This window comes from Triticum aestivum, chromosome 4D, assembly GCF_018294505.1.
Source record: "Triticum aestivum cultivar Chinese Spring chromosome 4D, IWGSC CS RefSeq v2.1, whole genome shotgun sequence".
Taxonomy (NCBI): Eukaryota; Viridiplantae; Streptophyta; class Magnoliopsida; order Poales; family Poaceae; genus Triticum; species Triticum aestivum.
The window spans coordinates 503,254,049-503,280,887 of record NC_057805.1 but is presented as its reverse complement, the minus strand read 5'-3'; the positions used below and the strand labels follow the sequence as shown (position 1 = coordinate 503,280,887).

Here is a 26,839-nt window from a genome sequence, read left to right as displayed (position 1 = left end):
GTTGGTGACACCAACCGGGACAAAAGGCCCTGCCTATTGGTCCCGGTTGGTGGCACCAACCGGGACCGAAGGCCCCCCTGCCTGGGCTGGCAGCAGCGGCCACGTGGAGGACCTTCTGTCCCGGTTCGTGTAAGAACCGGGACTAAAGGGTTAGGGCTTTAGTAACGACCCTTTAGTCCCGGTTCGAAAACCGGGACAAAAGGCCCTTACAAACCGGGGTAAAAGCCCCTTTTCCTACTAGTGTAGTCGGAGATCGTGAGAGAGTCGACCGGGGTTAGAGCATCTACAACCACAACTCCTAAAATTCGCCCACCAAACGCCCGCGCACACGCTCGATGTGTCCGCGAATAATGACAAGACACACAAAATATTTCCACAACCGGATACTCCATTTGCAAATCATCAAATCCGTATGATTACATGCAACACAAAACAACTCTAAATTTTCACCGGCGACCGCCCGTGTTGTTCTGGCTATGTCCATGTCTGGTGGCCTGCAACACCCCTCGGAGTGTTTGTGCAGTTGCCGGCAAGGTAGAGTGGGCATGGGACATGCAGCGTCTCACGGGACTCGAGGTGCCGCCGTCTTCCATGCCATACTCTTCCTCGTCGGAGTCTGTGCCCTGCATGTCGCCAGTGGATGTGATGTCGATGATGGATTGTCATGGTCAGAGCCGGCAACGTCCACCTTGACGCGGTTGCGGTGGCAGGCATTGCCGTGCACCATACGCGTCACCGAAGAGTCCGCCTCCGCCTCACCGACGTCTGTTGCGGCCTCCCGCGCCTGCTGCCTCGCACGGCGGGCATGCCGCGCCATATTTGTGTTGGACGTGAAGTCGTTGTGCACCTTTGATTTCGCGCGCCAATGGAGGGGCTACACATTTACAACGGCGTTTGGACGCCAGACAGACAACACCCGCCTTCGATGAGGCAGCGAAACCTACCCTGGGACCGGATCCATGCGCCATTTGGACGGATGCAATGGATTCCCATTGGATGGATCCGAGCGCTGCCATCGGCTGGACTCCTCCCATGAGCGGCAGAGCGCAAGGTGGACAACCATCTCCTCCTCGGGGCCGCGTGGGACGAACTCTGGGTCAACGGATTGGTAGGTGTAGGACTTGGATCCGCTGCCGAGAAGGTCGGAGATCGCCGGTCGGGAGCTTGTGGCCGGAGGGGAGTGGACTGGAGGGGAGTGGAGTGGAATGCGGCTAGGGTTATGTGTGCTGAGTGCGGATAGGGTTCATTTTATGTGGGGTCGGGTGGGCCATAGTGGGTCGGATCCGATGTGACGGGTGCGTCCGGGCGTCCTCATATCTGCCCCAGATATGGGATGGATATGGGAGTGTTGGCCAGTCCGGGCGTTTGAGCCGAATTTGTGAGGCGTGGTTGGGTGACAATTTTGCGTCCAGGCAATGACCGGGCAACCCGCTCGGGTGTTTGGGGCAGGTATGGAAGGGCCGGTTGTAGATGCTCTTAGAAGGGAGAATATCATATGGAATCCAATGAAAACCACGTAAAAACAAATTTTTAAAGTTCCGTAAAAATCTAAAAAAAAAGAGGGACATTGAGAGGATAATGCCAAGTTAAAAAACATTAGGGGATGTGAGCTATGGAAAAACCAAAAATCAGCACTAAATTGTGCCGAACAATAGTGACACTACTCATTGTTGAATCTATTTTTTTTCATAGCTCTCATCCCGTAATGCGTTTTAACTTGAAATTCCGCACAGCAATAGAATATCACCCTTTTAACATCTCGTATTTTTTTAGATTTTTATAAAACTTTCAAACATGATTTTCATGAAGTTTCTGGTTTCCATGTTCTCAGGGTTAGAAATGGTTCGGTCTGGAAGGATGATTCGCCCAATCAGTAACGCTACGAGGTTTCTTCTGAAAAATGTTCCATTGGCCCACATCCTGACGGTATCCTGCTCCTTCTTTCACATCCAACGGTTCACAGGATTCAGGACAGGATACGCTCTCCTACTACAGGTCTACGGCTACACCGGTCAGCGCTTGGCGGCTGTCACTCGCTCCGGGAACCAGGATGCTCGTCGTCGCCGCAGCACAGCTGCCTCTTCTCGCCTCCCAGTCTCCTCGGCGAGACCCGCCGCGGCCACCGAAAGCGCTCGCCGCCATACTGCGCTCGCGCGTCATCGCCTGCCTCCGCGCGCAAGAGTAAGCAGAAGGCTGGTTTCACCCAGTCCACGCTGCCCGCGACCTGTTCGGCGCTTGGCCTCACCGGACTGAACCTTCTGTATTTTTCCTCTATTTGTGTGGCTCCCCTTGCAGTGGCGAGACGGCGATGCAGGCGGCCCACGCGGCCGTTCGCGGCGGCGTCTCCGTGGTGAGTCGGTTGCTCCGATGGATTCTCTTGTTTGTTATGTGTGTTTCATTTCTTGTCCCTGGTGCTAACAAGCATGTGCAATGTTGTTCAGCTAGAAATTGTAATGTCCACTCCTGGAGTGCTAGAGGTGGGTGTGGCCTTTCTCGCTATTCTTCTGAAATTTTGCACTTCTACCATTATCGTTGCTCTCTTTGGTAGCATTTTGATTGATTGGTACACCTTCTAGCAGGTTGTTGAGGATCTTCGCAAGAGTTACCCTTCCTTGACATTTGGGGTGAGTCTCTGGCATTACTTGGTAGATTTTTTGCCTCATTGCCTGAACACATATGGCTTGTCAGCTAACAGCTAACTGCTTTTTAGCATCAAGCCTGGTCACTTTTTACGTAACCTTAAAAACGTTATACTCTTATTACCAAGTACCATGTCAATAGTTTCTACAATCTTTACAATTGAACTGAGCTGTCCCACGCAACCCCAGGTACGCTAACTGTAAGCATCAATGTTAAGTTGCTCATGATACGTTCTGGTTTTTCTGCACCCTGTACTTAGGTTGGTACGGTCTTAAATGCTGATGATGCAAGGAAAGCCATTAAAGCTGGTGCACAGTTTCTCATGAGCCCTGGCACAGTCATGGTAAGAGTCAGTACTATTTCATTTGTAATAATGTTTATTATTTACTTGAAATTCACATGTTTCCGATTACTAGTTATACACATCACTAGGGACATTCACTGTAATGTTCGTCAGTGTCACATATTTTATATCAGAGATCCTTATAGGCTTGTAATTTAGGCTTTAGGGTGTCAATACTTTAATTTTGCAAATTCGATCCCTTCACTTCCAATTACGTCGACATATCTAATACTCCCTCCGTCTCAAAATAAGTGTCTTAACTTTATACTAACTTTAGTACGAAGTTGTACTAAGGTTGAGACACTTATTTTGGGACGGAGGGAGTAGAAATCTACCATCTGTTATATCATATTTGGTGATTGTACTGTTTGTATGCTATACAGCATATAAATGTTAATCAATTCTTTCAATCTTATTGTTTAAGGAAATACTTCATGATCTTGACGGAAGTGAAGTTCTATATATTCCAGGAGTGCTTACTCCAACTGAGGTATGTACCACATGCCACATATGGTATGAACTTGCATGAAAATTCATTGGTGCAATTCAGAGTAGCGTGACCTAATTCTTATTCTCACGTCTTTGCTATATCTGAGTTTTACAGGTTATATCTGCTTGCAATGCTGGTGCTAAAGTCGTTAAGGTTTCATTGCTTATACCTCTCCTCTTGTAGTTATAGTAGAGACATATCAGAGCATTAATAATATATTAGATGATAACTTTTGCCAGACATTGTAAAGCAATGTATTTCCTTACAACCATTTTGGTTGTATACTAACTACCAAAATGTGTCACTTTATTTTGTGATGAATAAATGTGTTAGTTTTCTGTTCTGCTTATAGGCATCCGACACCTTGCTTGTTTGTGTGGTCTACTTTAATTAGGTGTACCCAGTTTCAGCGATTGGTGGAGAGATGTACATGTCTGCTCTAAAGAAACCATTTCCTCTTGTACCAATGGTTGCTTCGCAAGGAATTACCATAGGTAAATGGCCTTGTCTAGTATCCATCGTCCCTATTTTCTTTTCCCTTTTTGCGAATATCGTCCGTATCTTCTGTTGGTGTCTAAGTAGCAACCTTAAGTGTCTGTTTCGTAGCACTGAGACTCTTTCAAAGAAACAGAGTAATGAAGCAACTTATTCAAAGTGTAAATATCGGTTAGCTGTATGATACTATTCACTCTGATGCTATGGCCACTGTTGTATACAGGTTCAATCAAGTCGTACATGGAGGCAGGGGCATCTGCAGTGGTGCTGTCCGATGCTATCTTCGACAAAGAGTTGATGAGAGAAAGGGATTTCATTGGAATTTCAGCGCTCGCAAATCAGGCCACTTTACAGGCATCACAGTGTGGAAGATGAGGCAAAACCAAAAACTGAGTGCTGTGCAAGCATTGCAGTTCAGAAAATGGGACACAGTGCTTGCCTAATATTGCTTGGCTGGGATTAACATGCCATCCACTTACATTCCCTGCTCTGCATGAGAAGAGGTAAGACAACTGAAATCTTATCAACGGGTAGAACAGAAATGGTTTAATCTGTTCCGAAGAAAACTAATCCAGAATAATATCTCTTTTCAGGGAGAAGCCAGTTCTGTTTCCCTGGTACTGAAGCCCCCGGCAAGGTCTGCACAGTCGGCTCGCCACCGTTGCCACCCCAGCGCAGCCGACAGATGGCTAGTTAATATAGGAAATTAATCCAAACTCATTTAACTGCTGCTACTATTCGACAAGTCCACATTCATTGACTCTCATCAACTTTTATTATGGCTCATTGGCTAGTGCCCAGCTCCAACTCTGACCAACACTAGTACATGCGTCCTGAAGAAACTCTGAACCTCACGCACAGTGCACGGCTACGGTGGTAACTCTGAACTAGACCAGCATCACCACCAGCACAAGGAGGCTGCCTAGCATGATCGACCACAGAGCAGCAGCAGCAGTCGTAATCGCCGCCGAGCCGCACCTGCATGCCGCCGCTGGTCGAGTTGTTGGAACAGCCACTCGCATGTGGTGTTGTCGACTGGCCCAGGACGGGCGTACACCGTGCAAACCCACATTCTGATCCCGGCGGTGTATTGCTGAACATCGTCCTCTGCCGCCGTTGTAGTCGTACCTGAAGCTATTGATGATCAGGAAGTTCAGATTGTTTCATATGTACGTATGTGGGTTGGCAGTTGGGCGTGGGTTGGAGATCAAGTGGCTGTGGTTACATTGCACTACATACCGGAGTGCAGCAGCAGCAGCAGCAGCAGCAAAAGGGCAAGGCTCAAGATGCTGATGGGGCGTCCTTTGTCTTCATCTCTGTTCGGCAGAAGAATATGTTGTTATATGAAGTCATATCAGTAAAATGGAATAGGGAAAGACAGAAGAGGAGATAATCCTTTAAAACCAACCAGAAACAAAAACAACATCATGAATATACGTTCAATTACATGTTTGCAGTTTCAGGTATAAACATAGTATAGCTAGTAAAAAAAATGTTCATCGAGTATTTCAAAATGTTCATCGTTTCTTTGAAAACGTGTATCATGTACTCCCTCCGTTCCTAAATATTTGTCTTTCTAGATATTTCAACAAGTGACTGCATACGGAACAAAATGAGTGAATCTACACTCTAAAATATGTCTATATACATCCGTATGTGGTAGTCCATTTGACATCTCTGGAAAGACAAATATTTAGAAACGGAGGGAGTATTTTCAAAAGACCTTGTGTATTTTCAAATATGTCATATTGTTTTCAGAAATATTGCACGAATTTTTTTTATATACATTTTTAGTAATGCAAGATGAACGATCTGTAGTACGTCGCTGAGCATTTTTTTTTACTTTTTACTTTTTCCTTTAATTCTTTTTATGATTTCTTGTGTTTTCCCTTTTTTTTATTTCTTAGTTTTTCTTGTTCTAACATATTTTTATTTTTCTTTCTTAGGAAAATATAAAATGCAGATAACATGATTTTTTAGCGCATGTTTTTTTTAATAAAAAATGAATATTTTTTAAATACACAATGAACAGTTTTAACACACAATGTGTATTTTCTGAAATACTAATATACATTTTTAATACACAATGGACATATTTTAAGATGTTGAACATCTTTTAAGAGACAATGAATATTTTAATGAATAAATGATGAACATTTTCTAAAACACAAAGAAACATCTTCTTAATAAACAAGTGAAGAATATTTTCTAGAATACATGACGAATATTACTCAATAAATGATGAATATTTTTAATTACAACATGAACGTTTGTGAAATACATGTTGACAAATTTCTAATGCACAATGACCATTTTTCAAATACCCAATGAACACCCAGAAATTTTGATAAAAATATTTTTAAAAATATATGCTTTTAGAAAATTTCAAAAAATTAATTAAAAGGTGAAAGAAAAAAATAAATATAAAAAGGATTAAAATAGTACCTATTCCGCGTCTCAAAGACCTCAGAGGGTGGGTGTGTGCTGGGAGAAAATTTGATAGTATAGGTTTTCTTCATGGGCCGGATCCAACTCATCTCCCTGTGGTGAGATGAAACTCGCTACATTCGACTTATAGACGCAACCCCCTCCCGTAGCGAATTTTTTCTGCTTCATTGGTTACACAAGAGCAGGAATGACTATACGACCGCATTTTTATTTTGACTATTTGATTGTCTTTTATTTGTTGCATAGACCCTTTTACTTTCCAATTTAATCCATTCCTATTCGCAAGTTTTGTCCAATTCTACATCAAGTGTATTTTTGTGCTTCTTTTCTGCTCATTGTTTTTTTTTCTGCTCATTGTTTTGATCTGCAATAGTTCGGTTATTCTTGCATTTCTTATTCTTTAACTCTTATTTCTGTTTCTTAGTTTATACTTATTTTTAGTGCAATAGTAATTTAGAGTTTTTTACATGTTTTCCTTCACGTTATCCCATGACAGTGTGATTTGGTCCAATTATAGTTACACAATTATTTGTGTTAGATTTAAGTCTAATTGAATAGTTTGATTTATCATTAGCTTAAGCTTTGAGGTGTTTAATACTATTTTCCCTAAATGCAATATACTTAATATAAATTTTTAGTTTTTCATTGCAAAGGATTAAGGGATCTATGCAAATTCACAATTTTTTCATGGACACGATGTTTTGGCTCTCAGGTGTATCTGCTTCTGGTGGTGAACAGTAAAATAAAACAAATACTAGAAAAAAAAATCTGTTTTTTTTCATAGAAGATGTTTGAGTGTGATGTCCGTGCCAACTTCCATCATGGTTGAACATCAGAGCAACTCTCGGTAAAAAAAAGACAAATTTGGGGGATGTGAGAAAGTTTACTCTTTAGTCTTTACACACTGTTCAGACTGAGTCTGTCTTTTTTGCTGAGAGCTACTCAGATGTCCAAATATGATGGGATTTGGCACGGATATCACACACCACAACTTTTTCATGCAATTTTTTCTTCAGATTTTTATGAATTTGTCTAGTATCTTTTTTTGATTTTACTGTTCCTCGGGAGCAGATGAGCCTGGGCTCAGAAATGAATATTCATTTTTTCACCCATTTCTATAACTTTGTCATTTTAATCTAAAATATAATAAATTCTAGACCTATTGGTTCAAATTTTTATGGTATAAACCGACGGTAGAAAAAACAACATGACCTAAAGTGTGGTGTTTAAAAACAATTACATCTAGGACCTAAAGGATAAGAAATATTTTTATTTTAGAACAGGGTGTATCATAAATTTTGAATAATTAATTAAGAGACAATTAAGATTTTGGTCGCGCATGTGCACATGCAACTGTGATGGTCATATAGGCAACACAATCAGTTATTTGTTTTGAAATCATAGGTCGGTATTGGGCTGCAATCTCGTACCATGTCGTGTACTCCCAGCATCTCGTACCATGTCGGTTATTTCGAACCACTATAGGTATTTCGAACGATTTTGAACTGTTACATTCCTTCAACTGTGATGGAGTAAGCTTTAACAGGGAGTAAATAAAGTGCGAGGCATGAGATGAATTTTCGACCTTGCGAGGCACTACACCAGGATCCACTAATCATTTATCATCGGGCATGCAATGGCAGCCAGTAAAGCGTCATTATCTTGGTATACTTTTGTCTGCTAAATTCTGAGACCGCCAGAAGCTCTTTAACTCTTGGTGGTGCCTACTTTAAGCTGTATGCATGCAACAATGCTAGAGTCTTTGTGTGCATTAATGGTTGCCTGCTATGGTGCATGCATGCGACACTTGCAGAAGTTGGTTGTACGTAGCTTTAAACATGCACGGTTACAAATTCTAAGTTTTGCTAAATTTCAAAATATACTGCAGCCAATGCATGGATCTGACGAGCCCCAGGTCGCCCCCGCGGACGACAGGGGCGAACCCTAGCGCGCTGCCGCAGACCCCTCCCCTCTAGGCCCTTCGCCCCCGCCGCCGCCGCGAGCTGCCGCCGGGCAAAGCCCGGCCGGCGTGGGTGCACTAGTAGAAAAGGGGGCTTTTGTCCCGGTTGGTAAGGACCTTTAGTCCCGGTTTTTGAACCGGGACTAAAGGGTCGTTACTAATGCCCCCCCTTTAGTCCCGGTTCTTACACGAACCGGGACTAAAGGCCGCGGCCACGTGGAGCTCCACCTTTTCTACTAGTGCGGCCACGTGGAAATTTAATGATTTTTTTTGAAAAAAAAATTTGCGATTTTTTTGATTTTCAAATTTCTGAATTATTTTAACCTCTAATCTCTAATCACCACCCCTCATCACTGCTCAATTTATCCTCTAATCTCTAATCACCCCTCATCATTGGTCACCCATCCTCTCACTACTCCAGCCTGAGCACGCTTAACTTCCGGGTTCTATTCTTCCTCGTTTTCAAGTCTGCACTTGTTGTTTTCCTGACAATAGTAAGATGTCAATCCTATTAACCCTCAGGAATTTAGCTTGAGCATGAAGTGACACATTTCACTGTTTGAGTTTGAAACTATTGTTTTAAAAAACAATAATTATTTAGTAACACTAATATTTCTGGAATAATTAGTTTGACCACAGTTTGACCAGATTTGACCAAAATTCAAAAAAACTGAAATAATTATTTAGTAACACTAATATTCTAGAATAATTAGTTTGACCATTGTTTGACCACAGTTTGAATTTTTTTGAATTTTTTTGCCTCTCCAGATCTTAAAAGCCCCGTAACTTTTTTTCTGTTAGGTTTTTGAGGATTTTGAAAATGTTTAACAGGGTTCCCCCGATTAAAATCGGATGTAACTTTCCGAGTAGATGATTTTTCATATAAAAAACTTTTTAATCCGAGTTCGTATGCAAAAGTTATGCCCATTTTACAAATTCCAGAGAGATTTTGCAAATAAAGTCAAAATTCATATTTGTAAATTTTCCCAACAACTAGACCACATATCACATGGGAAACTTATTTTATTTTATTTTTTTGACATTTCCATCATTTTCTTTTGTTTTTTGTAAAACTGAAAAGGCGGTCGGGGGGGGGGGGGGTAGAGTTTGAAAATGGAACCTTTAATACCGGTTCGTGCCATGAACCGGTACTAATGCCTCAAAGCCCATTAGTACCGGTTGGTGGCACCAACCGGGACTAAAGGTCTAACCTTTAGTCCCGGTTGGTGCCACCAACCGGTACTAATGGGCATCACACCCTTTAGTCCCGGTTCGTGGCACCAACTGGGACTAAAGGGCCCAGGTGAACCGGGACTAATGCCTTAGCCGCACGAACCGGGACCAATGCTCACATTAGTCCCGGTTCGTGACTGAACCGGGACTAATGTGAATATTGCCCTGTGACGAAAGCCCTGTTTTGTACTAGTGGAGGCGGCGGGATCTCGTTCCTCTCTGCTTGGGTCTTGGGTTGGTGTGGGACGACCCTTCTCAGGTGGAGGCGTAGGGCTGCCGTGGGGCTCCTCGGCGTGGCGGCGGGTGGGCAGGGCGGCGACGTGTGCGTCCCAGGGCGGCGCGGTGGCGTGCTCCTGCTTCTCCAAGGCGCGGTAGCTGCGAGGGATTCGTCTCGAGCGGGGGCGGACGGGCGGCGCACTGTCCAGGTCCGTATGGATCTGGTTCCACAAGTCTGTTCGTGGCGCGGGTGGTGGAGGAACGACGGCTGGGCCTCTACAGGGTGCTGGGGCGCCGCTGGTGGCTGGGATCTGACCTCGATATTGCAGCGGCAGCATGGTGGGTCTGGTCTCTGGTCATATCTGATCCGGCCGGTGCGGCCTCCAATCCCGGCGGCGGTGATCAGTGGCGGTCCCGTGCACACGATGCTGGATGGAGGGTCCTTGAGCGTATCCAGGTGAAAATCCTACTCTTGGCACGTTGCTAAGGTCGGCGATGCCGGCGTTTTTCTGCTTCGTCCCCTTCTTGAAGGCATTGTCGTGGAGAAGCTCTAGACCCCTATCCGCTACCTCCGGAGGAAACCCTAGATCAATTGATCGGCTGACGGCGGCGCTCATGTGTTGTACCCCTCTTGAGGGCATCATTTTTGGAGGTGTGCATAGACTCGAGGGACCAGTGTACGACATCTACAGTGGAGCGGCGTTCCATGTGACGCATCGACGTCGTGGAGTCTCGGCGGCGAGGCGCAGCAAAGTCTCGGCGACGGATGCGTGATGATGAACGTGCGTAGGGAAGGAGGCGCTGTCTGGCGCCGTGGGGGCGTCGACGGCAGGCCTGACAAGGTCGATGCGTCAGTACCTGCTCTGAAGTTGGATTGATGGAAGACGACGGCGACGACTATGAGAGTGCGTCAGATTGGTTTGTGCTCCAGACCCGGTATGTAGCTTGGTCGGGGCCTCCGGCATTAGATGTTAGGCTAGGTGAGAGGTCTGGGTATTCGGCTCACACTTTCTGCATCCCTTTATCAATGGATAGGAGTAGCGACAGATGTTACCAAGATGACGGCTTCAGAAATATTGATGTATTACTTTATAAGGTCTTTGTGAATAATTAATAAAGTGGTTGCATGCATCTCCAGATGCAATGGCCGAGGGTTATCCTCCTTTTCAAAAAAGAAAAAATAAATAAAGAAGAGACAAAAATGTACTCCCTCCCTCCCATAACATAAAAGCGCATCGCTCTTACGTTAGCTCTTACGTTACCCATAACATAAGAGCGCTGCGCTCTTATGTTATGGGAGTGAGGGAAGTAGTACCAAATAAATCACGGGTGCACATGTGCAGCCAAACAAATAGTACTATTGCGCGCCATGGTTGAATGCATGAAACACTCGGAGCACACAGAGACATTCAATGTTGCATGCACTGATGTTCGTACATGGCCAGGTGAGTCTTCGTACATGTGCGTGCCTGCGGATAGCTGCTCTCCCTCCCTCCTTCCCTTTTCAGCTCTTCAAGGAACATATGTATTTTTTTTTACGATTTCTTGCAAATTCTCACAACCTTTGTAACTTAATATAAGACATTTTTAACACTAGGACTGTGTCTTATATTCAGTTACGGAGGGAGTAAAAAGTTATTTCCGACCAACATTCAGCCATAAATAAACTTTCTAGTTCTTCTCATAAAATGACAATGGGGAGCGAAAAACAGTTCTCCTTAATAATTTTATTAAACACAAAGTAAATTCTGAATGCGGAATGTAACAGCTCAAAACCGTTCGAAATACCTATAATGGTATGAAAAAGAAAAATCTCTGCTAATTAAAAAGGAAAACACCATCCACGACATTCTGGACCCCCTCGTCATCAGCCAAACTATCTTTCTCCTCCTCTTCCTCAACCACTGCACAAACACTCAAATCGCAGCCATGACGAAGCTTCATCTCCGTGCCGTCATCACCTTTCTCATGGTTCTGTCCACCAAACCGTCGTTTCGCCCGTGGGGAGGAAGGTGAAGCCACGCACCCCCTCGAGTCAGAGGCGCTCAGCACTATGATGGCATCCTCCAGGCTGACCACGTCACCGTTGCCTCCCCTCACCATTCCTCCCCTCATGATGCGCATCTCCGAATCGCGATCCATTCGGTCGACGCCGTCCATCAATATAACGCGGTGAGGGTTCTCCGCGATCGCTTCGAACAGCCTCGCTCCGAGCTCACCGTCATTGTCCGGTGATCTCTGCCTCTTGAGGGCGAGCATACCGTTATGTGTGCGAATGTTAGGGCTACCCTGAAGCTGGACGGCGGTGAACTCGGTGTATGAGCCAAACACGAGCCTCGCGAGCTCCTGAGCGACCGCTATCTTGCCGCCATAGTCCCTTCCTAGGAAGAGCAGGCATGTCGCTTTCGTCGAGGACAACAAGCTAGGAATAGTCCTCGTCACGCCGGATCTGCACCGGAGCACCGTGCACGATATGCCGGGGATGATGTTCCCGTGACGCGGAACGCGCAGCTCAAGCGCCTTGCAGAGGATATTGAGATTTGTCGCGGTGAGCTCCGTGAACTTCGACCGGCGGCAAGCAGCCTGCATGCATGTGTCAGACACTCACGGCCGGGCAATTAACTAATCGGGTTCACCACCTCACGAGTGAAATACAGTAGACACATACAAAATGTGTTATACGTACGTCTGCCTGAAAACTGGCGCCGCAGTATGTTGACCTGACGCAAGTTGTATCTTTGTAGCGGCGGAGCCACGGAGGAATGCTCGCCGTCGTTGCGCCAAAGATGGCCGGTCGTCCTGCTCCTGTTTTTGCATTGCTAGATTGGCACTCACTGCAAGAGAAACACTGGGAATATTTATGAGCGGACATGTCTAGATGTTTACTTCAAGCAAATTTCTTGGAAATATCAAAATAGTGAAGCATGCACATACACCGGAAAAATTAGTGGCCAATTTTGTTGCCAAATGACATACTTTACTTACATAGCAAGTTCATACAGGCAAAAAAAAATCATCATCAGTAATTACCAATAAATACAATGTAAAAGCAGATTCCGTGGAGTATAGTTTTTTTTTTGCGAATACCCATGGCGTATCCAAGGCCTCTTTCCAATACATTGATGCTTAGATGAGGTGCTAAGTGGATTAAAGATCTTAGCAACACTAGTCTCCTCAATGCATAGGTCCTTAACTTTTGTAACTAAGATTCCCTCGTGGAATTGTTTAACAATTAAACTCCTTCATGCATTGGCTGGTAGTCATTTTACATAGGTCCACGCGCTTAGCACGGTTCTTCCTGCGGTCACCATAATGCTCTCTCTCTCTCCTCTTTAATTGCTTTGCGACATCACTTTTTTAGCTATGTGGCACCATTAGCACATATACCCATGGAGCACTGGGAATGGCCTAAGACTAGCCACAGTGGGAGTAACTTCAACAGTAACATCGAGTCCAACTCAGCAAATTTGCTTATGTGGCAATGAGTTAATGAGGAGAGAGGTAGAGCATAATTGGTTTGATGCCAAAAGTTGGCATGTCAAATTTTGGCAAGTGCCAAATATTGACTAGAGATTGGTTGCTTCCCAATTTTTATTGTCAATCTCACAAAAAGTTGCCAAATGTTGGCAACTTCTGATTTTGCCAAATGTGGGCTTGCCAAATATTGGCAATGCCAAATGTTGGTAGCAAACCAATTATGCTCGTAGTTTGAGTAACTTAGCTAGTTACTGTAACATCACATGTCCAATGCAATATGAGTCTATAACATAATAAATGAAGCTTTACATGACACCACACTTATGTTACTACCCACTATGAAGGTAGTAACATAGCCTAGGGATATGTGTATGTTACTCTCCATTGTGGCTAGTCTAATGATACTTATTTGGTGTGGACTCTATGTGTATGTTCTGACAACTTCTAGTTAGGACCACCAATGATGCCACCTTACTGGTACCAAAGTTACTACTATGTCATAACTTGTAACATGTAGCCTGGAGACTGCAGTACTTTTATGCCTTAACAAAAGAGTCCAATTTCGTTTGTTAAAACGTAAGTTACCACTCAATGGTTTAAGAAGTCGTAACTGTGTCTAGTAGACTAAATAGGACGGTAACTCACGTGTTATTATGTGGTAACAGAAGCGGGAAACAAAATTTTAAGAACATACCCAAGTTACTTTGATCTTGTTTTGTAACCCTAGTTGATATGATGTTGATGGTAAAAACCAATTATCAACCAGACAAATAGTTTAAGCTACAAAATGTTTTAAATTAAGAAATCATGTTTCGGTAAGGTGATGTGGTTCTTTTTTAACGCAAATTTTCCTTTGCATGCAAATGAAATGGTTGACATCCATGTTACTCATTTACTTGGCATGCAATGGGAGCAGATGAAAAGGCAGACACACGCTAATCGAAATGTGTCGCGTGGGAGAGACGGAGCATGGACATTGGTCTCTTATAAAACTGAACTTGATAAAGCTTGAGTTTGAAAAAGAAACTATGTGCACTATATTTTAAAATGGAGTAAGTATCTTTCTTCATATATGCATGATTTCATAAGAGATGGTTTAGGAGGCCTCAAATCCATGTTCTAGCCCAATTCACCCTAAAGAAAATAAATAAGAAATAATACTACTTTTTTGGGTCTAAAGATGTTAATTCTAATGACCCAGTCCCTCCTAATGGCTTACGGCTAGGTGTATCCCCTTATACAAAGTGTGTGCAATTGAACTTTTTCAACAATATAGGAATATACTTATAAAGCAAAAGTGAAAATAATGCTATTAACATCATCATCATCATCATCATCATCAATAAATATCTCAAATTCGAGTGTAAAATAACTTATTTACACCCAAGGTGATGAATATCATTATCATATATTGATATATGTATATCACTCATAAGTTATTTTACACTTGAGTTTTTTTATACATTGTTGCATTTAGAATTTACGTTTGGTATATGGATAATTACATTCATATTGATTCACTACACAAAATCTGTATAAGAAAAATATGATATAAGTCATAAAACCACAAAATTTACATTTTTATATATAGTATTCTTATGTACTACTCTCTCCATTCTATAATTTTGTGCATATAGATTTAATAAAGTCAAACCTCACAAAATTTGATCAAGTTTTTTAAGAAACACATTTATCTAGAATGCCAAGCATATATTATTAAATTCATTAATATATGTTGTTTCATTATATATTTGATATTATAGATATAAAATAGTTTTTCTTTATAAACTTGATCAAACTTTGCAAAATTTGACTTTTGAAAAAATCTATACATAAAACAGAGGGAGTATATATGCAATAGCTGAATGACTGCTTATTTTTATTTCTATAATTTAAGAAAAAGCAATCTTTTCATACTTTCTGGTCAAGCGTCACTAAGTGGCTAAAAAAACATTTGGCATCACCGTCCGGCACTACCAGTGTGCAATGTCAAGCGACATCATAAAATTTGGGCTAGCCGCATTAATACGCTTATGATTAACTATAGTTTATCTATATGCATAAGTATTATCGAATTGGCATTACTAGGTCTGACTCCTGGCGCCGCCACTGGGCACCATTGACCGTGGCTGCTACTCCGGCAGCACCTTGGAACCGTCAACCGCGGTCCGCAGCTGCTGCTCTAGCAGCGTCTTGGAACCACTGGAGGTGGAGCGTTTCTTTCCATCGCCTGACATGGCCACTGGAACGAGGCTCTGTTGTCAATTGTGAGCCCAAACTACCGAGACTAGTAAGCTATCGAGGATCTGACAAAGTAGAGGAATGACGATCTAGACTGCAGCTAGCGCAAGCTACAATACATGCACGCACATAGATGAACTGGAGTGTCACTGGTATATTCCAACTAGTAGGTAAACTCAATGCAAAAATGAAAATAAAAAATAGTAGCTAAACTGCACTAGTACTTCTGCCTTGTACTAAAGCTAGCTCACGGACACACTTAGAGAGCGGTGTAGTACTGGTTCACTGCTTTGCACTGGATGGAGTAATTTACAACGGGAGGAGTGCCCTTATATAGCACCTACAAACCGACTTGAGTACGCACGAGCTGATGTCAAATGCCTAAGTGACTTTATGGCTTGCTTGTTTCAGCTCAGCCTTTTTGACTAGAGAAAGCATGGTGGTGTTTGGTTCTCTAGTCCTAAGACTTTTTTAGTCCCTAGGACTTTTTAAAAAAGACTCTTAAGGAGGTGCTTCTAAGTACTTTTAACAAAAAGTCCCACCCTGTTTGGTTTACTAGGGACTTTTTCTAGTCCCAACACAAAAAAGTCTCTGGAACCAAACACCCCCATAATACTACTTAGCTCCTTTTTAACTAGAGAAAGTCTAGTCCTACTTAGCTACTTACCATGCAACGATGCATGCTTATTTTTATTTTTATAATTTAAGAAAAAGCAATATTTTCATACCTTCCGGTCAAGCGTCACTAATTAAGTACCTAAAAAATACATTTGGCGTCACCAGCCGGCACCATCAGTATGCTACTCATTGTTTGCGATGTTAAGTGACATCATAAAATTTGGGTTAGCCGCACTACTAGGCTTTCGATTAACTATAGTTTATCTACATGTATGCATAAGTGTTATAGCCTTGGCATTACTAGGTCTGACTCCTGGCACCATGCTATAGCTATCTAGGTAGGTACTGTAAAGAATAGAGGAAACTCATCCAACAAAAAAGAGGTCAGGCAGATAAACACGGACGCCATTCGTGAAACAAGCAAACTACCTTTTGTCTCGGACGGTCTGGAGAGATGGTTGTCCAGCCCTAATACTCATGTCCGGAACCGGAGTTGGACAAGTCGCGAGGACGTCGCAACCTGCCCTACTTGATCTTGATCTCTTCGACGAGGTGACAGCGCTCTCGACGCTGGCCCTGACCTGGGAGCTCGAGAAGCCGGCCGCGCGCATGACGCGGTCGACGCTCGGGTCGTCGAGGATGGAGACGACGAGCTTCTCGAGCTCGACCTTGGCCGCGCTCCTGCCCCTGGGCTGGTGCGGCTGCGCCCGCTTCAACGCGGCCACGCACGCGTTCGACGGCGCCGGGTCGACGCTGTTGTGGACCACGGTGGTCACGGCGAGGCTTCCGAGCGCGAGGTCTAGGCAGAGGTCGAGCGCGTTGTGCTGCATAGGGTGGGACTGGGACCTGACGCAGGCGGCGCGGAGGATGCTCGCCGGCGCCGAGAGAATTGAGCGGGCGATGTGGAGCGGGGTCACCTGCGCGTGCCCCCACCGCGCCGCCAGGCTCACCGCCTGCCGCAGCACGCCGGCCACCTCCTCCCCCAGCGCATGCCCGTCGGTGATCCGCATACTCTTGGAGCTCCAGTATAGTAGACGGTGAACGTTAGGCGTGTGTGTGCAGAGATTTATGCATGCATTGTAGGACCAATCGTGATGGGAATCAGTCATTTGTAACCTCGTCAGTGTACCCCACAAAATCCTCGGGACAGTTCTCCTCCTCGGCCACAAAATCTACCCACCGTACCCGACTGGCCGGTGTTGACCCCTCCACCTAGGGTGGTCGAGTTGTAAATGTGGTCCGTCCATATATGGCAATCAGAGATGCCCCGGAACTGGCTGGGGAGTAATATCGACGTCCATCACAAGTCATGGCTGCCCAAGGACACCCAAGAACGGTCAGGCACAATAACAACTCGTGAAATCCTTCCGCAAAGAAAAATGAAAAAAGAAACTCGTGAAATCGGCAGTACTCAGCAAAGGAGACTTGGGTGGACTTTTCCACTACTGGAAAATCAATTGATATCGAACTCTTCTGAGTTTTTCGAGTTCAACAACACTCTGCGGAGAAGCTCAGCAGAGACTCCCAGTTAGCCGAGATTCATAACAAATAAACTCGCCAAAGTAAAAAAGACCCGATCTATGACACTGTTGCCAAGAGCTCGTGTAAGCTACCTTGGCAAATTGGGGCCACATGGCACGGCAGTCTAGCATTGACAGACATGGGGAAGGTGAGCGTTAACCATGATTTTTTTCCCTTGACGCTAGCAGTTTTCATAGTTGTAGTTTTATAGCCTAAAAAATCGTGCTAAAGCTAGAAATTGAACTCAAGGGCTTAACACACTAGGCAACTCATCCATTACTTGTCTCGTGTGAAGTTCAAGTAAAATACCACTACTTGACCATCCGAGAGGAAAAAGTTGTTGAAATATACCCCGATAACTTCTGTGTAAATAGGATGATAACTTACGTACTGCTGATATGATAAGTTACATACACATACATTAATAAATTTTCACCATGGGCGAGAAAAGTTGTAGAAATATCGACTCATAATTTTTGTGCAAATAGCATGATAATTTACACGACAGGCAAGATAAATTACGTACAAACTCCATGTTAACTTTCAACCGGGGAAGAAAAAGAACATTGTTGAAACATCCCCCGATAACTTTCTGTGTTAATATCATTGCAATTTATGCATTGTAGACCTGATAACGTACATGCAAACAAATTGGTAACTTTTTTATCCGGGGACAAAAAGTTGTTGAATGTACCCGATGACTTATGTATAGATAAAATGGTATTTTACGCACCGCAAGCCTAATAACTTGCATATAAACACAATGATAACTTCTCACCATACTTCGGTAACTTCTGTGCAAATAATATGGTAAATTATGCACCGGACACTCGATAAGTTACATACAACACAATGATAACTTTTTACCCATGGGAAAAAAGTTGTTGAAACATGTCTCGGTAACTTCTGTGTAAATGGCATGGTCATTTATGCACCGCGGATCTCATAACTTTTATGTTCAACCACCATGGTAACTTTGACTTCGAGAAAAAAATGTTGAAACATAACTCCTCCGGCGACTTCCATGTAAATTTATGATAATTTTACACATCACAGACCTAAATTTTACGTTTAAACACCATGGTAACTTTCATCCAAGGAATTTTTTTTTCAAACACACACAAGTAATTTCTGGGTTAAATTATGATAGTGCTCCATCCTAAAGTTATCATGCTGCTCATGATATAGCCATTAACCTTCTTGTACTGTAGTTACCAGCCTTATCATGATATAATTATAATGTTGCTCATGTCATAGTTATCATGCTGGTCATGCGAAGTTACCAAGCCAATTTTTTTTTCTGATATGATAGAAATAAGAAAGGTTTAAATAACCTTGTTTATCTACAGTAGAAAACAACTCAAGGTGGCTTAGTTGGTTATTGGGCTCAATAACTATTGAATAGACCTGGGTTCAAGTCCTCTTTCGAGTAATGTTATTTTGTTTTCATATTATGCAGCGAAAAACCAGAAAAACCACAAGCGATTTACTGTTGCCAACTATGGTTTTTGAGAGAAGGAAAAAAATGGTGGCAGCGAGCACGGGACGATAGCAATTAGGTGGGAACCAGTCGTTCGGATTTATCGCTAAAATCAGAACGTTCGGAAGTTAGCAATGTCCTTCTAATAATACTTTTTAGGTACAGTAAATCTTTGGCAAGTTGTGGGACGAAGTACTCAGCCTAGTTTTGTAGGTGCTCTTAGGTTATGCCACGTATCCTACTTTGTCGAGTTTTGTGGCTCTCAGCAGAGTGTTGGACTGGCAGGTCTCTCCAGGTGCCACCTTTGTTGAGAGCTGTGGGACAAACTACTCGGCATTGTTTTGTAGGTGGTCTCAGGTCCTGCCACGTGTTCTTCTTTGTCGAGTTTGCGTCTCTCAGCGAAGTGTTGGCACTGGCTCCCACGTGTTGCCTTTATCAAGCTGCAGCCGACAAATAGAGCGTTTGCCGGAGCTCTTGGCAAGTGCATTTGTCTTCTTTATTTTATCTTAAGCCCCTGCATTCTCTTAGTCACATCACATACAACCTCATAGGACCAACTTCATATATAACAAACTCATAGGAACAACTTCACAAGTCCAACATACATAAAAAGTTTAACCCACGAATCTACAACATAACAACATAGTCCATACAACTCCATCACGACGCTTCTAGAGGAGGAGGGCCGCCTGACATCTTCGCGAAACTTTCCCGAAACACCTATAGGAGGAGGAGGAGGGTCGACACATTGTCAACTTGTTTGAAGTTGGTCAATCACTTAATATGGATTGGTGCCTATATGGAAAAGTACTAACCTGAAACTAGGCCGCGAGCTTCTCTCTTGCCGTCACTTCGGCCTTCAGCTATTCATGTTGTGCAACCGCGGGCTTCTCTCTAGCCTCTATTTCAGTCGTTCCTCCTGTTCGGCCACGACCTTCTCGCTAGCCGCCACTTTGGCATAAAACTGTTCCTCTTGTGTGGCCATGGCTTCTGCCAATGCCTTCCCGGCTGCCTCCGTCACGACCTGTAATATGCCAAGTTGCTTCACATATAGGTTGCAATACAAGAATGTAAAGACAATACTATATATGGAAGGTGCAAACCTGGAGCAGTATGTTGATGGCACAATCATCATGGTGGAGGAGTCGACCATGGACATCGCGAACTTGAAGTTCCTCCTCTGCTTTCAGCAGATGTCGGGGCTTACCATCAACTTCGCCAAAAGTGAAGTGATGGTGCTTGGATATTCGGTCGACGAGCGACAAAGAATTGCTGACCGCCTCAACGCCTCCTGGGCCATTTCCTACTTCATACTTGGTGATAGTGTCCTGGACTAGGGGGTACCAACCTAGTTGGCCCACAGTCCTCGGGCTAGGCTTATGGGCCCTCATTCTCATAAGGAAGGACTCCGAAAGCCTTGCACCTCGACGTGATCAAGACAGCCTCTGCCGAAGACTTGATGTGTACTCCAAGGACATCTTCGGCCACCGCCATATGCATTCTTAGATCTATAACCGACCATGTAATCCTAGGTACCCCTCTGGCATTTATATAAGCCAAGGGGTTTAGCCTGTAGGGATCCGATCATAATCATATCCTCATAGCCTTAGGGTTAGAATACAACTTATGATCTCGAGGTAGATCAAGCTTGTACTCGATACACAACCATCAATACAACCAAAGCAGGACGTAGGGTATTACCTCTTCGAGAGGACCCGAACCTGGGTAAACACCGTGTCCCTTGTCTCATGTTACCATCGATCCGAGACCCACAGCTCGGGAGCACCTACCCCGAGGTCTGCCGATTTTACCACCGACATTGGTGCTTTCAATGAGAGTTCTGTTGTGTGATAAAAAAAGGATCTATGGCTAATATGCGGATCAACTGCAACGCCTGTCAGGATGAAATCTTTGTCCCTGACCAACTATTTGTGTTTGGCAGCATGGTTTTCCATGCCGACTCGATGGGCCATCTAGCACCCATCGAGAACTCCGCTCCGGACCAGATGGTCACTTTCCGAAGCCTAGAATACACCACGTATTCCTGTGGCGAGCTTGTTCTTTTCGGCTGGGCTCCAGACCGTATGAAGGACTCTCGGTTGCCGCGGGCTCAATCCCAGAGCCGATCTCCGATCTGAACTTTGGATTTGATCTCCCGATGGGTCTGGTGCCCCATGCGAGGAATCGACTGCTATCATTCCAGGCGAGGGCCTCGACATCGAGCCGGGCCCCGACCCCAATCTGAATTCAAACATGGACCTTATGTCAAGTACGGGTGCAATCTCCCTAGTAGGTAGCCTAGAGTTAGATTAGGCCGACCAACACTCTAAGCTCGCTTCAAGGAACGCCCCGATCATGCTTTGAGTCTGCCCGGCCTCTAGTCAGACCATGAACCCTGAAGATCTGTCTCACCTTAATGAGATGCTGGATTGCATTCAGAGTTTATCAATCTCGAACCATCAAACTTCGGTCTATGACAAGATCGGACTTAAAGCTGACAACTGGGAAATATACATCCCACCCACCATCCACTTAGTCTCCACGGTCGATGACTTAAACGACGTGCTAGACTACGAGGAGGCTACCGACATGGATGAAGATGTCGACAGCACTCCAGAAACCACTATGCCTTTGACCAATACCGGTAGATGGACAACAACGTCCACTTACGACGTATACATGGTGGACACACCTAGGAACCCATCGCAACATTGATGCAGGTGCGCGAAGGGTACCATTAGGGCTTCCAGCGGGCACGACACCGCCGCCACTGACAATGGCACAGCGACTAACGAAGCTGATAACCAGGGAGAGGACATTCAAGTCTATCCAGAACAGTGAAACAGCCCCGCAGGAATAACTGAAGATGAGGACCCCGATGACCTCTTCAACGGGGCAACAGACGGCGCCTGGTAGCTACTGCCAGGAGTATGAAGAGGAAGCAGCAACAGCCACAAGCCCATCAGAATGCACTGAATAACAAGTGGGTAGAAATCCTCTCGGCCGAACAATACCTCGACGGACGGTACCACACCGTGCCTAAATCTTACCCTCGCCGACGTATCCTGCCAGAATTCGACGAGAAGGTCCCCGACAACGTGCTTTTAACACGCAGTCGAGACGATCAACCTAATCGACCCCCTAGAGGGCGTGACACACCAACGAGGGAAAATATACATGCTTAAACAGAGATGCGCCATCACGGAAAAGACCTTGTTGAATATCTTGAGCCCTACGACGCACGGCGATGGATAGAAGTGAACTAAGCCCCTACATGGTCCATCTACAAATCAAGGGGACGCGCTCCGGCCGGTCTCGATGGCTATGACGCCTGATTGGACAGGCACGACCAGGCTCGGGACCGAACTTACGCACGGATGTCTCCCGATGTCCGACATGACACTGCTCGGTTCCGAGGACCTGCTCACCCGATTTGTTTCACAAATTGTAAGATGGAACTGCTGGGTATTCAAGCACAATGACCTCAAACGCATGTGCCATGGATCTGGCATTCTCTGTCGAGGATCTTGTCCAGCTGGCTGGGTCCGTCATTGTTCCCTTTAAAGGGCTTCTTTTTCTGTTCGGCTCTAGCGTCATTCAACCCTGCGTTAACTGCGGCATCCTCAGTTTCGCTCCCACTATTCTTATGCCTGCACTTATTTTTATTGCGGCTAGGCTTACCATTGCCATCGCGGGACTCCGAGGTGCCAGCCTCATCATTGTGAGAACTGTGGGCCAGCCATCTATCCCCTCCCGAGCAAAAGCGGGTCATCAATGAGGTGAGGGCTGCCATGGTCCTCCGCTTAAGGTGCCCAAGTTGGCGTGCAAGCCATTTGTCGGTATCAAAACCGGCGGATCTCGGGTAGGGGGTCCTGAACTGTGCGTCTAAGGTGATGGTAACAGGAGGCAGGGGACACAATGTTTACCCAGGTTCGGGCCCTCTCTATGGAGGTAATACCGTACTTCCTGCTTGATTGATCTTGATGAATATAAATGTTACAAGAGTTGATCTACCACGAGATCGTAATGGCTAAAACCCTAGAAGTCTAGCCTGTATGACTATGATTATCTTTTTCTCTACGGACTAAGCCCTCCGGTTTATATAGACACCAGAGGGGACTAGGGTTGTACAAAGTCGGTTACAGAGAAAGGAATCTTCATATTTGGACACCAAGCTTGCCTTCCACGCCAAGGAGAGTCCCATTCGGACACGGGAGAGAGTCTTCGGTCTTCATAGCTTCACAGCCCATCAGTCCGGCCCATGTCTAACAGGTCAGACGCCCGAGGACCCCTTAGTCCAGGAGTCCCTCAGTAGCCCCTGAACCTGGCTTCAATGACGAGGTGTCTGGCACGCAGATTGTCTTCGGCATTGCAAGGTGGGTTCCTTCTCCGAATACTCCAACACAGTCTTCGGACGCAATGAACGTGTCCGGCTCTGCAAAACAAATCCCACACACAACCACAGAGAGTATAATATTTCACGAGTCCCATCCGCTGACAACTTTCGGTAATGTGACTCCACGTCATCACCCGGTCATTATTTCGAACCGTTTTTCGGCCTGCCGCTTCGAGATGCGGTCTCATTGGCACGTCTTGTAAAAGCAGAGATCGTGTCCCCTTATTGCGGGATTTCTCATCAATACAGGTGATACGTCTCCAACGTATCTATAATTTATGAAGTATTCACACTATTATATTATCCATCTTAGATGTTTTATATGCATTTATATGCTATTTTATATGAGTTTTGGGACTAACCTATTAACCTAGAGCCCAGTGTCAGTTTCTGTTTCTTCCTTGTTTTTGAGTTTTACAGAAAAGGAATATCAAACGGAGTCCAATTGACGTGCCAACTTTTGTTGATTTTTTATGGACCAAAAGAAGCCCCTGGAGCAAAAGAGTTGGGCCAGAAGAGTCCCGGTCTGTCCACGAGGGTGGGAGGCGCGCCCACCCCCCTGGGCGTGGGCCCCTGCCTCGTGGACGACTCAGAGACCCCCCTGACATGAAACCAACGCCAAAAATTCCTATAAATACAGAAACCCCCAGAAATTAACCTAGATCGGAAGTTCCGCCGCCGCAAGCCTCTGTAGCCACGAGAAATCAATCTAGGCCCTCTCTAGCACCCTGCCGGAGGGGGCCATCATCACCGAAGGCCATGGAGGAGGATCTCGGAGGGTCCATCATCGCCATGAAGGCCAAGGACCAGAGGGAGAACCTCTCCCCATCTAGGGGGAGGCCATGGAGGAGGAAGCATAAGAAGGGGAGAACCTCTCCTCCTCTCTCTCGGTGGCGTCGGAGTGCCATTGGGAGGGGAATCATCGCCACGGTGATTGTCTTTATCAACATCACCATCATCATCACCATCCTCATCTATTTTACGCGGTCCACTCTCCCGCACCCCATTGTAATCCCCTTGAACATGGTGCTTTATGCCACATATTATGATCCAATGATGTGTTGCCATCTTATGATGTTTTGAGTAGATATCTTATGTCTTTGGGTTGATTGATGATCTAGATTGGTACGAGTTGTATGTTTTATTTTGGTGCTGTCCTATGGTGCCCTCCGTGTCGCGCAAGCGTGAGGGATTCCTGCTATAGGGTGTTGCAATACGTTCATGATTCTCTTATAGTGGGTTGGTGAGTGACTGAAACACAAACCTGAGTAAGGGGATTGTTGCGTATGGGAATAAAGAGGACTTGATGCTTTAATACTATGGTTGGGTTTTACCTTAATGATCTTTAGTAGTTGCGGATGCTTGCTAGAGTTCCAATCATAAGTGCATATGATCCAAGAAGAGAAAGTATAGCTTATGCCTCTCCCTCATATGAAATTGCAATGACGACTACCGGTCTTGTTAACGATTGCCTAGGATAATTCCGCACACCGATGCATCATTATTCCACACTCGCTATTTATAATACTTTAGTAATATATTCTAACTTTATGACAACAACACCTACATTTATATTTTAGCTCTCCGATATCATGCAAAGTTATCCTCTTCATACCCACAACGTAGTTTTATTTCTCGTTTCTAGTTGGAAGCAAACGTTCGGTGTACGTAGAGTCGTATCAGTGGCAGATAGGACTTGAGAGAATATTGATCTTACCTTTAGCTCCTTGTGGGTTCGACACTCCATACTTATCACTTCCACCTTTGGGAATTGCTACGACGATCCCCTGCACTTGGGGATTATCAATAGGCGTGGGTAATCCAACCGTGCGGTTTGCACCGCCCTCGGGAACAGGCAAGTTTTAAGGTGAGTGGGGAGGCGCTTGATATTCACTGCCTTCATAAGGAGATAAGGATTCCCTTATTTCACCCACGCCTTCTCTCTATACCTGTCCTCCCATTCTCGAGCTCCAGCGTCCAAGTCCTCATTCTTTCCGCAACAAGAAAGCGCTCAACCATGTCTGGATCCGGAGCGCAAGGCAAGGGATGGCCTCCTCCGTCAAGGAGAAGGACATCACCAAGCTTCGGGAGGCCGGGTACCTGGCGAAGAAAATCGCCCACCGGCTCCCAGCCAAGGGGAAGATCATCCCTACCCCGAAGCCCAATGAAAGGGTGGTGTTCATCCCCCACTTCGTCCGTGGGTTAGGGTTTCCTCTCCACCCTTTCGTCCTCGGACTAATATTCTATTACGGGCTAGATTTCCATGATCTAGCCCCAAACTCCTTCCTCAACATCTCGGCATTCATTGTCGTGTGTGAGGCCTTCCTCTGCATTCCACCCCACTTCGGACTGTGGCTTAAGATCTTCAATGTGAAGCCAAAGGTGGTGGATGGCCAACACGCGGAGTGTGGAGGCGCCATGGTGAGGAAGCTGCCCAATGTCACATGGCCCAAGGGTACTTTTGTGGAGACCGTCAAAGAGTGGCAGAAACTGTGGTTCTATATCACAGAGCCCCGCGACGCCACCTGGGCCGCGGCTCCCGAATTCCAGTCCGGAGCCCCAATGCGGCTCACCTCCTGGCTAGAGAAGGGCCTGAATTGGTCTTCGTCGGACGAGCTGACGGCGCTACAAACGCACATCCAGAGCATGGTGGACAAGAACATCAAGCTCGGCAATGTAATCCAGGTGATGCTAGTTCGCCGGATCCTTCCATGCCAGAGCCGGACTTGCCACTTATGGGAGTTCGATCTGGCTGGGCACCAGACCTTGCTACAGTTCTACGGAACCACGCACGAAGATATCTGGAAGGTGCTCTTCAACGGCAACGAGACGCCACCGGAGACGACCGAAGACCGCGGGCATGCCCTGGCACGTCCCGCCAGTGCAGTAAGTCTTTCATGTTTCAAGGTGTATCTTTTACTTGCTTGTTCATGGAGGATATCTAAACCTCACCATTTATTTTTCCAGGGCTGGACAAAGAAGGCGGAGCGGATTCGATGTCCGGCTCCGTTGCCCGAGGAGCCAACAATTCCTCTTCTGATGAAGATGCTGGTCCCGGCGCCTTACAAGGCACCGGAGAAGAAGGCCAAGGGGGCCCGAAGTGGCCTCCGCCGCAAGGGCGCTTCGGACATGTCGTCCGAAGATAATGATACTCAATCCACCGCCGAAGACGATGAGGAGGAGGAGGAGGAAGAGAGCAGCTCCCCACCTGAGGGGGGAAGGAAGAAGAGGGCGCCCTCCACAAATCTGGAGGCGGAGGCGTCCAAGAAGGGGAAGAGCTC

At 45.4% G+C, this 26,839-nt stretch overlaps 1 protein-coding gene across 1 annotated transcript; it reads left to right on the top strand.

Annotated features, from left to right (window-relative positions):
• Positions 1–1,966: 1,966 nt before the first annotated feature.
• Positions 1,967–4,785, top strand: LOC123100620 (KHG/KDPG aldolase). Its single transcript, XM_044522515.1, has 10 exons — positions 1,967–2,181; positions 2,296–2,350; positions 2,442–2,477; positions 2,580–2,624; positions 2,900–2,983; positions 3,408–3,473; positions 3,588–3,626; positions 3,868–3,967; positions 4,192–4,471; positions 4,562–4,785. Exons 1-9 carry the CDS (start codon positions 2,051–2,053, stop codon positions 4,341–4,343), a joined length of 708 nt encoding a protein of 235 aa, XP_044378450.1. The 5' UTR covers positions 1,967–2,050; the 3' UTR covers positions 4,344–4,471; positions 4,562–4,785.
• The last annotated feature ends 22,054 nt before the right edge of the window (positions 4,786–26,839 follow it).